General features: G+C 48.9%; 3 protein-coding genes across 3 annotated transcripts; 1 reads left to right on the plus strand and 2 right to left on the minus strand.

Annotated features, from left to right (window-relative positions):
• Positions 1 to 544: 544 nt before the first annotated feature.
• On the minus strand, positions 545 to 1,818 carry PSV08DRAFT_399369 (uncharacterized protein; the record flags this gene model as incomplete). The annotated part of the gene is made up of 3 exons (XM_014224820.2): positions 545 to 893; positions 1,174 to 1,544; positions 1,789 to 1,818. 3 exons carry the CDS (start codon positions 1,816 to 1,818, stop codon positions 545 to 547), a joined length of 750 nt encoding a protein of 249 aa, XP_014080295.2.
• A 5,171-nt stretch (positions 1,819 to 6,989) lies between these two features.
• PSV08DRAFT_216920 (beta-lactamase-like protein) lies at positions 6,990 to 8,015 on the minus strand (the record flags this gene model as incomplete). The annotated part of the gene is made up of 3 exons (XM_014224821.1): positions 6,990 to 7,376; positions 7,422 to 7,595; positions 7,653 to 8,015. The coding sequence occupies 3 exons, from the start codon at positions 8,013 to 8,015 to the stop codon at positions 6,990 to 6,992; spliced, it is 924 nt and encodes a 307-aa protein (XP_014080296.1).
• Positions 8,016 to 8,517: 502 nt separating this feature from the next.
• PSV08DRAFT_368624 (c2h2 type zinc finger domain-containing protein) lies at positions 8,518 to 13,458 on the plus strand (the record flags this gene model as incomplete). The annotated part of the gene is made up of 4 exons (XM_066093146.1): positions 8,518 to 8,676; positions 8,724 to 9,469; positions 9,805 to 10,260; positions 11,037 to 13,458. 4 exons carry the CDS (start codon positions 8,518 to 8,520, stop codon positions 13,456 to 13,458), a joined length of 3,783 nt encoding a protein of 1,260 aa, XP_065949872.1.
• Positions 13,459 to 13,681: the final 223 nt, after the last annotated feature.

Raw genomic sequence — 13,681 nt, forward strand, 5'->3', positions numbered from 1 at the left:
CGACCAAAAGTACAACTTGCCGACGGGACAGCCTGGATGAAATGATCAAAAAAATATTCTTTGTGATTCGCGACACACGCGACCCTCCCTTTTGCTCACCGTAACCGAGGGTCCCAACGCGCAAAGAAAACCAACACCCAGTTTCTGGCACGCGCAAAGAAGACACGAGCCAGATGGAAGGAGGGGTTTTTTTTTCCTTCATCCGCGGAACGAGAGCAACGCGAGAACGAGAGAAACAAAAAAGGGTCCATTTGGCCAGACTCGTGTCGTGTGTTATCTTGTTTGCTCCTCAACTGCAAAAGAGACAACGAGGTTCCATGATGAAAAAGATTCAAAATCGCCAATTTTTTTTCGTTTTCTTTTTTTGTGTTCGTGAGTCTGGCTGCTTTCGTGATGACGGCGACAAGTCTAGACCGCCAGGTTATTTTGTATCACTTCTCTTAACTCTCGATGCCCTCCCCCCAAAAAAAAGAGAGGAATGGAAGCGGCAAGGTCTAGAACCTTTGAGACTGTACAAGGCGACAACAGGAAAAATAGTCTTTTTTTACTTTCGAACAAGACTGCTCCAAATGCGCTTCATGGGGTGCAACTTGCTCTTGCCTTCTTTCTTCTCGACCGCTTTCTCGCTACTCTCTTTGGCACTATGCTGCATTTGGCGCTGAGTCAGTGGTGACTGCGGCTGTGGCGACAGCACAGTAACGAGTGGCGTGACATTCTGGGTCTGGGCCTCGGGCTCCATGCTGTCGCGTCTGGATGTCGGTGAGGCGACAGCGACGTGTGGCTGTGCGGGAGCTGGCGAGGATATGGAGTTGGCAGGAGAAGCAGCAGTCTTGCCTCTCCTGCTACTAATATTACTACTACTAGTAGCGTCTTCTCGCATGCTCGCACTATATCTTTAGCGCAAAAAAATAAAGACGTTAGCAACCTTATTAAGCAACTCTGTTTACATATAAACTTTTTGTTAGCGTGTAGTAGTGTACAAAAACCGTCGTTTCTCAACATGAACGGTGGAGACGAAAACGGAAGCCGCGCAAAAATTACCCAAACTGTAAAGCTAGCACACACACGACTCGAGTCGCGCGCATGCTCTCTCTGCCTTACTAACCGCCCCCTCCAAAAAAAAAACTCAAAGTCGTAGAAACATACAGTAGTAAGGGAATAGGAAAAACTTACACAATATCATGACTCCACCTCTTTCTCGCTCCCGTATGGTTCATCATGTGCACTCCTCCTCCTCCTTCACCAACTATCGTCGCCCCCTCCCGTACCCTCTCCTTCCCCTTATCCACCCTCCCATTTCTCTCACGCCGCGGATATTCCTGCGGCGCACAAAGCAGTCGCGCGAGTCCGACGTACGGAGTCGAAAAGCTCGAATGGTGAGTAAATGGAGGTATGGGTGGCGATTTGGGCCGTTCGCTGGGCAAGCACGAGGGACCGGCGATGCAGGGGTTTGTACAGCATGTTTGCGAGCAGGTTGACGGGGCGGTGGAGTAGGTCGAGGTTGGCGAAGGCGGTGCTGAGGGGATGACCATGGGCGAGTGTGGCTGGAGATTGGTAGGTTTGGTTAGCTACTCCGTACTATCTGTTGGGATAGGTTTTTGAGAAATGGGATTTTTGAGATGGGAATCTTTGATCGGTAGGAATTCTTGTCTCTCGTCCCGTGGATTTGATTAAATTATTTTCCGTGATGCAGGTAGTAATCCTCCGTTTTCTGCATGGCGTGTATTTGCCTTCCCGCAATTTTTTTCTACGCGGTTGCAACGGGTAGGTTTTTTCGCTCTCGCTTACCTTTTTTGTGGTGTTTGTCCGTGGAGTCATCGGTGTTGCTCTGAGGGTGATTTTTTACGGTGGTTGGTTTCTTTTTTCCTAGTCGTTTACGTATTTGTTTTTTACGTTTGGGTAGTGTTGCAGGGAATTCATGTATCGGTGAGGAAGAAGATTTCTATGGTGTTGTAAAAAGAATTCATGCTGTCGCCTAATTTTGTATCCATCGTATCTCTGGCTATTTTGCGATTCATTATCGTGGTACCGTGTGTGTTGCAGCGAGCAAATAGCTCGAGCTTGGGTTGCTTTTGCATGTGACTGGATTCGCTGGATTGTGTTGTCAATGGTGCGGCTGGGTGCTTTTGATGGGAAGAGGACTGGGCATAATGGGTGTGGAAGGAAAGATGTCATAACAGTGGTGCTGATTCGCTCATGTATGGGAATCACCAAGGCATGCAAGCTCAGCGAATCAGGCCCTGAAATCTGAACATGACGTGGGTGTCGTGGGAGGCTTATTTTGCAACCTCTACCCATTGGTGTGCCACCAAATTGTGTATCACTTGGCCAACTTGGTGTTTCTGCCCACGTGTAGGAAGTGCTACGACGCTTTAGGACTTCCAATAAGACTGCATCCCTAATCGGGCCATGTCATGTGGTTCTGATGGACGCCATTTCCCATGTTTTTTGCTTTTTCACTGATGATCTCATAGACATCGATCGATGTGTAGTCGCGATTGAGACAACCCCTACCCCCAGCGATGCCTGAGTACATGAGAAACAGGTTTACAGGGCATCGAAATCGAGGCCCAAGTGAAACAACCAATACTCGTACGTATACGCCCATGTGATGATCCTTGTCGACTCGAAAGGGGTGTTTCTCAGAAACTGTGCCTGGCATCGTCGCGATCTAGTCCCAACCCAACCACCGCTGCCTCGACTATTACCCCACACTGCACTACATCTCAACTGCTTCGCACCACCATGTACAAACAATCGTCTAAGAGCAAAGACGCAGTTCGCCGTTAGAAAATCTCCGGTCCGCTTGTCGGTATGACGTGAAAAGGCGGTTTACATGTGTGCTTCTTGTCATCGGGATCGAAGAATGGAGAGATCGAGATCACTTTGCGTCCACCAATCTGATTTCAATATACGCCTTTACGCCGCAGGATCTGCGAACATCGGAATCGTTGGCAGTTGTGAAACGGGTGTTCCCTTGCTACTCTCACTGCAATAGCGTTCAAAGATAACGTGGCCTTCAATGTGCTTCTTATCATCGAGATCGAGATCGAGATCACTTTGCAGCCACCCACTACACCTCTACAACGCCTTACAAGGTACACCACTGGGATCGTACACCATCTTTGAAACGGGAGTTCCCTTCTCGGAGAATGGACATGGGAATGACGTCGATGTGTATCGCCGTGTACAGGGTATATGACATTGTCATCGAGATCGCACTCTACATCTAGGTGTAGACGCATAATCAGCCACCACCTTGTTGCCAAAATTCTTTGCGATCTACATCCTTCGGCATCATTTGACAGTGCGAAACGGCCCGTAGTACACAGACTTCTATGACGTGAATAGGAATGTTGTGGGTTGCCCGTCGCTTAGGTGTAGATAACATCGAGATAGTAAACTTCTCGACCTAATCACGATATCCCGATAACCACCCAACAGCTTTCGGGCATCGAGATCACTGATCTTTGTGAAACTTTAGCCATCCTTCAGACTGATTTGTACTAGGCAAAATACCAGGATGGTCATCACAATTGGACATCTCGACTTCAGCCCATGCAACACCCACAAAGACTTGGCCAGCACATGATGGGCTGGATGAACACTCCGTTGGATCGTAAGCAAAGGCAAGACCGGATTTTAGAAATTGCACAACCCATTCAACCCCATAACCCTGTATGCCAGCTGCATAACTTGGGCTTGCTCAACGCCCACAGCCTTAGCTAAACCACGCTGCAGGACAAGCCAGAGAATTGAACCCTTCACCCCCTTTCGCCCTTGCAAAGCCTTGACAACCAACCGATCTGATCAAATGAGAGGAATAAAAACTGGGTCCACGCCTCTATATTGCTTTCCTGACGCAAGATGTAATTTCTTGTTTCCTTCTAGTGCAGGCCAGGCATAAAGTTCGAAACAAGGTACTTTTCTTTTGCCAGACCAACAGACCCTCTCACTCGAGTGCTGGCCGTACGTACGAAAGCAGAGGAAAAAAACAAATACATAGCCAGGCACACGGACACACCCACACCCATACATTAGCAGCCTTTGTGCATTGCGCTAACAAGGCTGCAGGCTAAATCGCTCACTAGCGATGGGGTGGTCCGTCGCTTACTATCCGCTTACCGGATCTTTTAGTCTGCAGACCCTCAACCCATCTCATCCTTCTCTCTCTGTGTGGGCAAGTGGCTGTCGATCATCCCACCCCCTCCAGCCACAGCCACGTCAAAAGAGGATCTGCGACTAGATAGAGGCCCATGCGCGTGACTACGCCTTTCGTTTAGTTCGGAGACTTGTGCAGCGGGGACAGCCACGACGAACAAGGAGGGTGAGGGTAAACTCTTTAGCGTTTTTACGCCTTCTTTTGCCTGTTGTCCGTGCCCTACTGCATTGCATGATGGATATGTTTTGCGACCACATGTCCTGTCTTGCGGGATCGACATCGTGACCTTTAACTCGCTCTGCAATGAACATGGTGGTTTGCCTTTCTTTCTTTTTTTGGGCCTTCAGCGAAGTTTTTTGTTGCTGAGTGCGGGTCCGATTGCGAGGTACCATCATAAAATATGACAGGCGGTGAAGATCGTGCGTATGTGGCTCCTTGGGACGGAGGGAGAGCGTGAGGCTGTTCGGCACCAAATTGATACTATCAAGAGGTGAGGGGGAGGTGAAGTTGGGTGGATGGGTGGGTCGTGTGGGTGCTGGATGCCTAATTTCGTCTTGTTGGGACAGTGAAAATGTACACCTAGTCTTTGAGGTGTAGGAAAAGGGAGGTCACGAATTGGTGTTGAACGTGATCACTTGGTACTTGCAATCTCCTCTCCTGATTCCAAATTTTTGCTTGCATCTTGTCCACATCCACCTGTGATGATTGATTGCTAATTCTTCACCACACCTTCGAAGTCTAAACATGCATTTCCATGTCAACCTTTCCGAATCTTCTTGGACACAATTAACTTCTGTGTATGCACAACCTTTATGCCTTGAAGGTTTGGTTCAGCTCTGCTGCATGTCTCCCTTGAATGTATGCTTATCTCAGCTTACAACCCCTCTTTCTGAGACTTCTCGGCATTCCCCAGTGAATAGTCCGCGTCATAGACCTTGTACTGAAGATCTATGTTTATTCGTTCGTCTTTTCCAGGCTTAAAATTCAGCCTCTTTATTTTATTTTCTTGATCCTTTTTACTCAAAAGAATAGGGTAGCAAAAGATTCACGTCTATGCGTGGTGTCTAACTTCAGCTATCTGTAGCACCTTCCATGTGGAGATCATCACGGTGGTTCTTGCTAACCTTTTACCTTGAGCATACTATTATAGTATCTATCTTGGACTAATTTCTGCTGCATTCGTTGGTACAAAAGGACATAGTGGATGATAGTGATGCAGTAGCCTTGCAGTAGTCACTGCCGAGTCTTGAGTGAAACATTGTTCGTGGTATCTTGATTAAAAGCTAGCATTTCCCCCTGAGACTGAATTTCTTGACCTCGTGCCCTTTTGATCATCGCGTATAAAAAGAATCGGTGTAATTCCATATATGGTTACTGTACGTCTTCTCACACCTGAGTATTTATCAACCAGGCGTGCTGATCCAAAGCAGCAAAGTGTTCTAGCTGCCGTGGACGTTTCAAAATGTTGTGAAATAGGACCGTATTGTCATCAATATAAAATATGTTGAAGAAATGTAGCTTTTCGAGTTATTGTTGAACTTGGGTGTGTTTAAGACAGATGGCGGTTTGGTCAATTGTCCTACTTGAAAAGGTGTTCTTAACCCCCTTCCAAGTACATTTAAGCTACCGATATAGGCATATGGCGCCATTAATACTCTGCTATCTGATACCCAAGTTTAATCGCAGTGAGTATGCACCTTGCTAGCAGAGATGCTACACCGATTCACGAAAGTAAAATTCCTATTCTCTTCTCTTGCCCAATAAATGGTTCTAACTACCTGCTACTCACCAAATGCAAAATCCAAGCAAACAAGACTATATATAGGCACGCCACGGCCTACACTGTGGTACTATCTTTCTTTGTGATTGAGTTCAAAATCAGAATCGTAAAAGGCCATTACAATTTCCAAAAAACACAATTCTCTAAACAAGGAGCTTGTTTTTGCAAGCTCCTGCATCTTATACAACGTTCCCAGCAATACTATGTCAAAATTGTTTCTATGAATCCGTGAACTTCAAATGCGTTCTGCTAATCTTTCTCTGTTTGCTGCCCACATCGTTAGTCCTAGGGACTTATTTCCCCAACTCTCTTCCCCGATTATCAGCAGAGCGGTATCGTAACGCGTCATTTGTATAACATTATGACGACATCAGAATGCATTACAACCATGTCGCATAATTGTCGCCGAGTCCTCAGCATGTGAAAGAGCCGATGCGACAGTACCATCTTCTCCAAAGGTGGGGTAGGTAAGAAAAGTGGGAAAGAGAGAAGGTGGGGTCGTGCTTACAACCGACAATAGACCAATGGAAATTTAATGAAAGTGTTCGAGGCGAGGCAGATTTTTGTGCCTATGAAAACGACAGGAAGATGTCGGTACCCATGCTCGACTGACCATCAAAATGGCTGATTACTATTCATATCCTGTGATAATGATCCGGAATGTACCGAGCTGTCTCAACATCCCAAGAAGGTTTTGGCCATCATTGGATGGGATGAACAGAATACCCATGTGATCCATTTTGGGACGAGAATACGCAAACGGAGACAAATCGATCTACAAAGATTGTCCCTATTTTCCCCAAAAGGAGTCGGAACCGCGGCTCGACTAGCTACCGGCTCGCCCCACATTTCCCCAACTCTCAAATGTGGGGAAAAGATGACAGGGTTCGGTAACAGTTGCGATTTGCTCGTTCGTAACGCACGCGCGCTAAAGATCGCAGGTTGCAGATTGAAGTCTGGTTGTTGGAACGATAGAGTTTCGGGCCCCAATTAAAGTTTCAATGGATTGAAAAATGTGCATGGGATAATATTACTTGCATAAAATATTCATGCTACACCAAAGAACCTAGTCCTGTTCGCCGGATCGTTTTCCCATTCAGTGTCATGGGCAAAGATTATCTCAACCCCTTCCTTCTCCAAAATCCGGATTCTTTCGATAGTTTCCTCGGCTTGCTTCCGATTGGCGTGTATGCAGCAGACTTGGCCATGTGCATCGTTCCATTCGCCAATCTTCTTTTCACCGGTCAATATTCTCCTATCGTGGCAGGCATCCCCGCCCATGTAGATCTGGTGGCTCGGAGAAGTCCTTGCCAAAAGATTGATATGTCCGGGGAGATGTCCAGGTGCGTTTACGATTAGAAGGGAGCCGTCGTTGAAAAGGTCTAGAACTTCCGGGAGACAGCCTTGACTTTGCCATGGCCCATGGAGATTGATCTCCCCACACATTGTGCCCGAATCGTGCTTCTTCAGTCCATACACGGCAGGTTCGGGTAGTTCAACGGTCCGACCCTTCGGCAAGAGGTCGTTTTCGAAGAAGGAATGACCGCCTCGGAGTGAAGAAGAAGTGCCGTTGAGAAGAGTAACTGCGCCATGTCCGACGACGAAGGTTGAATCTGGAAAGTCTCGAGGTTCTCCAACATGGTCCCAATGTACCTGGCACATGTAAGTTTCTCGTCGTCCACCAGCTTAACTTTATTCATCTCTACTTACATGTGAGTAAATGACAAAGTCAATGTCCTTGGGTGTAAGTCCGCCCTTTGCAAGGCTCTTGGTAACGTCCGGATCAGTGCTCATTGGCTGCCTGGTCTCGATGTGTTTCTGTATTGGCAGCGGATAACGCTTCACGTCTTTTCTCAAGCCTAGATCGAAGATGAGTTGTGTTCGTTTTCCGGTGTACCGATTTACATGTTGAATCAGAAATGCTAACGAAGGAACAGCTCGACGAGCGTCGGGCGTAACATTATCCACAAACTGGTATTCTGGGAGTGAAAAATGGCCACATGATAGAGCATGAACTGAAACGACAGCTGTCGATTCATGCTGAAAGTTGGGGCATGTGTTGTCAACAGTCATATTCTCCCAGAAATTGAAGAACCAGTATAATTAGCTCGCCGACGTATAGGAATATTGTGCTCTTATTGGGAGTATTTCTTTTTCGTTGTCTAATGGAAAACAACAAGGGCAGTACACAGCCTTATGTGAACAGGAATACTGACAAATATCGCACAAGCGATCACTCCTTCATCTCATCTTTTCCACAAATGGTGGTGTGTGCGTCAGTTTGCGCACAATGGTGTTGGGGAAGCTGATTGAAACAGGCTGTTGGAGAACTGTGCCCCACCTTGTTAATTGCGAGCCAGCCACTACGAGTCCGGTAGGCGGGCGTACGTATTGTGCTGGGTTCCCACCAAATCATCATCATTACACCGAGCTTTATTATCTAACGCGATAAAAGTGTCAGAAATCTATGTCCCACCGATTTTGACCCCCAACCTTCCTACGATTTCTACCGTACACGAATAAAATGCCGCGACCATACGAATTCAGCAACCTCGGCTTCATTGGTCTGGGTGCCATGGGAGCACCGATGCTGTCCCACCTGGCTAGAAAGCTGCCAGAAGATTCGCGTATATGGGTCTATGATGTTGTCGAACAAGCGGTGGACGACGTCTGTGCCGAGTTTCCCAACAAAGTGTTCAAGGGGAAGAACGCTAAGGATGTCGCACAACAAGCCGTATGCTGGACTCAGAACGCGTGCAACCATCACTAATCGATAGGCAGGACACGATTATCACAATGGTACCCGAGGGTGCGCATGTACGATCTGTATATCTCGACCCCGACAATGGCGTGTGCAGTACGGATATCTCGAACAAGCTGCTTATCGATTGCTCGACAATTGATACGGCAACAAGTCTGGCAGTGAAAGAGCACGTTACAATTTTTTTTCCTTCGGCAGCGTTCTATGATGCTCCAGTTAGTGGCGGTGTGGTGGGCGCAATCAAAGGCACAATCGCGTTCTTCCTGGGCTGTGGAGAGTCGGATGCGAACATGGGGCGTCTCACTTATTTGCTGGGTCTTATGGGTGGACAAGTGATACCTTGTGGCGGGCCATCTCTTGGCCTCGCAGCAAAGCTATCAAACAACTATCTTTCCGGCATAATTGCAATAGCCTGCTCCGAGGCGTTTGATATGGGCATGCGTAGTGGGTTGGACCCTCGTACGCTGGCCAAAGTGTATGCTGCAGGTACAGCTCAAAACACTATATGCGACAAATTCTGTCCTGTTCCTCATGTATACCCAGAGGCACCATCTTCCGGAGGGTGGAAACAGGGCTTCAAGGTACAGCTAATGCGCAAGGACTTTGGACTTGCGGTGGACATGGCAAAGAGAGTAGGTTCTCAAAATGTATTGGGTGAGGTTGGATTGAAGACATATGATGGAGCTGCCAACGACCCGCGCTGTAGAGATTTGGATTCTCGTGTCGTCTATCGCTATCTTGGCGGGCAGGAAGACTGGCAGGCTAAGTTGAATGGGACATGAGCGGCAAGTTGTTTGTAAGAAGGCCCCATAATCTGTATGACATATGGTGTTCCGTTTAAGAACCAAGTCAGGGTGCATTGTTCCTCTGCGGCTAGTCATGGTATTCCACAATACAGGGTTGGGGAAGTTGGAGAAGTTGGGGAAGCATGGGTGGGGTAATGGCCTGAGGCCGCCGTCAATTGATCTCTCTGAAGAACTGTCGCAAATCTGCTGACATACTTCTCATCGTATTATTGTAACTCTTCAGAAAGAAAAAACTCGTTGTTTTCAAAAAGTCGTCACAGAAAAGGGCAGATCTTGCAACACGTACCTGACCGAGCCATCATCACCGCCCCTACCGTGCATCGACCATGTCGACTGATCCAAAGTACGATGAGCTACACAAGCAGCTATTTGAAGAAGGTCTCAAGGTGAGACGAAGCGTCGTCGGTGACGAGTATGTCAACCGTGCGCTAGAAAATGGCTCGACAGAGTTTTCGAGAGCCGGACAGGAGCTCGTCACTGAAATGTGCTGGGGTTACGCGTGGACACGTCCCGGTCTCGACAAGAAGCAGAGGAGTTTGATCAACATCGGCATGCTCATGGCGCTCAATCGTGCGCCTGAGCTGGCTGTCCACGTTCGAGGAGCCCGGAACAATGGACTCTCTGAGCTCGAAATCCGCGAGGCCATTATCCACGCGACAACATACTGCGGCGTGCCAGCTGGCGTGGACGCAATGAAGACGGCCGAAAAAGTTTTGAATGAGATGGCAGAAAAGGGAGAGATGCCGCGAGAGTTGGGCAACAGAAGTGCCAGGGCCTGAGGGGCAGCTTTGCTTTGTGGGGGTAATGTGGGATGTGTTGTCTTTTGCTGTATCTTACTGGGTGGCTAGTAGCGATACGTACGACCCCACGTGCTTACTTACTAGACGAGCTGCAAACACTGCCTGCGACCAACATTCATCGTCATCATCGCCATCACCACCAGCCAGACATTTGACTATTGCAATATGAGCCTCTTACCAAAAACTCAATCTTCTGGTGCCGTGATAGGTGAACTCAATCCGGCGCCGCTGCGTGGCGGGATTGATTGGTGGCTTTGCCGGCTCCCTCTGCACCCCGCATGTCAGCTGGTTGATCTCCGCGCTCCGTCTCTCTTCCCCACACTGCTGCACTCCGTATCCGACCGTGTCATACACTCTCCCACAATCTCCAAATTCCATACAGTACCTTGAGGAAACTCCAATACCTCGGTGCCATCAACTGAACCAATCGCGACTGATCCCGCGTGGGCCGCCGAAACTCCCATAGACTCTTCATGGAAGCCGCCCCTAGCGAAGCGCAGATGACCCAAGCCCAGCCTGGCAAAAAAGAGAAGCGTTTTCAGTGCCCACACTGCCAGCGTGCCTTTGCTAGGCTCGAGCATTTGCAGCGACATGAGCGCATTCGTAAGTCGCTTGATTCAGATCGTGTACTTTCGCTCACTTGCTTCGAGATAGCGGCGTGAAACCCTTTAGCTGCTCAGAATGCAGCTATTCATTCACGAGAAGGTATGAGATATTCTCTTTAAAGATTCGCATGGCTTATTCTGGATCAAAGTGATCTGCTTGTTCGCCATGAGCGGCTCACGCATCGCAAGGGCCAAGACAACCAGCAGAATCATGTCCAATCTCCGGCTGAGAGCGTCTACACGCCTGCAGAGACGCGCCCCAACAAACGACTTCGGTCGAGCTTCGATGCTGGTCGTCCAGTTCCGGAGATACCCAGCATGATGCCCTCGCCAGCTGTTATGGACGTGCAGTCGTCCATGCAACAGCCTTCGAGATCACACGCATCCATGACGTTTGGCCTGCATAGCGGATACTCTCTGACCGCGCTATCAATGGCTGCCGAGTACCAGGCGCTCCATGGCAATATGGTGGATCGAGCTGCTCACGCAATGCCGACACCTCTGCCCTCGCAACCAGAGACGATTGCCACGACAGTAGAAACCCAACATACAACCGTCCCGACTGAGCATGCCAATAGCTTCTACGGATCTGCAATATCAAATTCGCTAGACAGTCTTGCTGTGTTCCTAGATAGTGAGCCCCTGGACTCGTACCACTTTTCGTCACTGATCAACACTGAACAACCCATACCATTCTTCTCACCCGACTCGCTTAGCTATGACCAACAAATGATATCTGATGCTAGCAGAGCAACAGTGCCAATGACTGGTTGGCGACAGGTTCACTCTGATGAGCCTCCCTCGCTCTCGCGCTTTGGGTCACGGTTTCCATCCCTGCAACCAGAGGAGCCCGTAATACCAGAGCCACCCACACGCAACAGGCCAATTTCCGAAATATCACATGAAGATCGACAAAGAATCCTCGAGATGCTTACAGAGTTCTCCTCTGTCATACCTACCGATTTTGTCCTCCCAACTCGGTTAGCCTTGTGTCGGTATATTGCAGCTTACATCAACGGCTTCCACGAACACATGCCATTGCTCCATATACCGACCATGTCTGTGGATACTTGTTCGATTGAGCTGCTGTTAGCACTAGCTGCAGTTGGAACACAATATACATTTGAAGGCGAAAAGGGAGTACAATTGTTCAACATCAGTAAGGCGATTGCGACAGAGCGAATCAGGAGGCGCGATGCACGGCTAGTGAAGCTTCAGTACCATTCACCGTCAAGCTGTACATCGCCAAACAATTACGAAAATGAGTCGTGTTCGCGAAGTCCTCAGCACAAGGGTTCTACCACTGGTCCGCTCGGCCTACCATCCGATGGCATGAGTGTTCCAGGAGAGGATCTGATGCAAACGGCCCAGGCCCTCTTCCTACTGATGGCTTTATCTACTTGGGCCAAGCACAAAGAGATTCTAAGAGAAGCGCTCGCCATCCAGAGTATATTGGCAACACTCATCCGAGATGACGGGCTCGAGATTGAGCCACTCCACAGCGACATATCTTGGGCAGACTGGATCCGCCGAGAAACTGTCAAGCGAACAAAGTTCATCGTCTACGGCTTCTCCAATCTCCACTGCATCGTCTATAACATCCCACCGTTCATGCTAACAAGCGAAGTTAAACTTACGTTGCCCTGTAACGAAGCCGAGTTCAGAGCATCCACCGAAGCCTCATGGCGAGAAGCCCGCAAGAAAGAAATCCCAGAAGTGCTATTCCAAGACGCCTTGAAGCGACTGTTCACAAAACAAGGCCGAGATGTCACAGAAGTCAACTCATCCTCAGGAAATTACGCCCTCATTCATGCCTTGATTCAACACATCTTTTTCCTCCGCCAAGTAGCCCGCTGCCGCTTCGAAGGCCCCGGCGACCTCAGCACCGAAGATGTAGTGTCTCTGGAAAACGCCCTACGAAACTGGCAAATCGGCTGGCGCAAAAACCCCGAATCCTCTCTCGACCCCATGAACCATAACGGCCCTGTAGCATTCAACTCAACCGCCCTCCTCCGCCTCGCCTACATCCGCCTCTACGTCGACACAGCAGGCCGCGCCCTCGAAACACGAGATCCAGTGCTAATCGCCAACGCCTTTCGCGCAGGACCCGCGATACGTCGATCCCCGAAAATCACAAGAGCAGTCTTGCATTCCGCCCAAGCCCTCTCTATCCCTATCAAGATTGGCTACCGCCTCGTTGCCAAAACGCAATCCTTCATCTGGAGCATCCAGCACTCGCTATGCACGCTTGAATGCGCATATCTAATGAGTAAATGGCTCGAAGCTCTTGCAACGCCCAATCCGGATCCACCACTAACAGAAGACGAGAACAAGATTGTGGCTATTGTGAAGAGTATGCTTCATGAGACGGAGTTTGCGCTGCAACCAGATGTCCCGGCTGATTCACCACATTTTATGCGCCAGCTTAGTGCAGGGGTGCTGAGAGTGTGGGCGATGATTTTTAGAGGGTCCGAGACGTGGGCCATTGTGGATGTGATTGGAAGTGCGCTGAATCTTTATGCTGATATGTTGGAGTCCGGGTGAGGACTGGCGGTTGGGCTTGGAGCATAAAATCGAGGGAAGACAAACGGGGTGTAGATGGTGGGAATATGATGGCGAATAAACGCACCTGAAGCCATGATTTTGTATATGAAAAGTGAGAAAAGAAGGGAGCTGGATACCAAGTGAATTTGTCTCTTGGAGGCTATGGAGGCTAAAGATACTGCAATTGTAGCTGCTGAGTCTACCTTCTGAGCAGGGGCTGCCC

This window comes from Bipolaris maydis (assembly GCF_028858645.1).
Source record: "Bipolaris maydis strain C4 unplaced genomic scaffold PSV08scaffold_2, whole genome shotgun sequence".
In the NCBI taxonomy this organism is placed as follows: Eukaryota; Fungi; Ascomycota; class Dothideomycetes; order Pleosporales; family Pleosporaceae; genus Bipolaris; species Bipolaris maydis.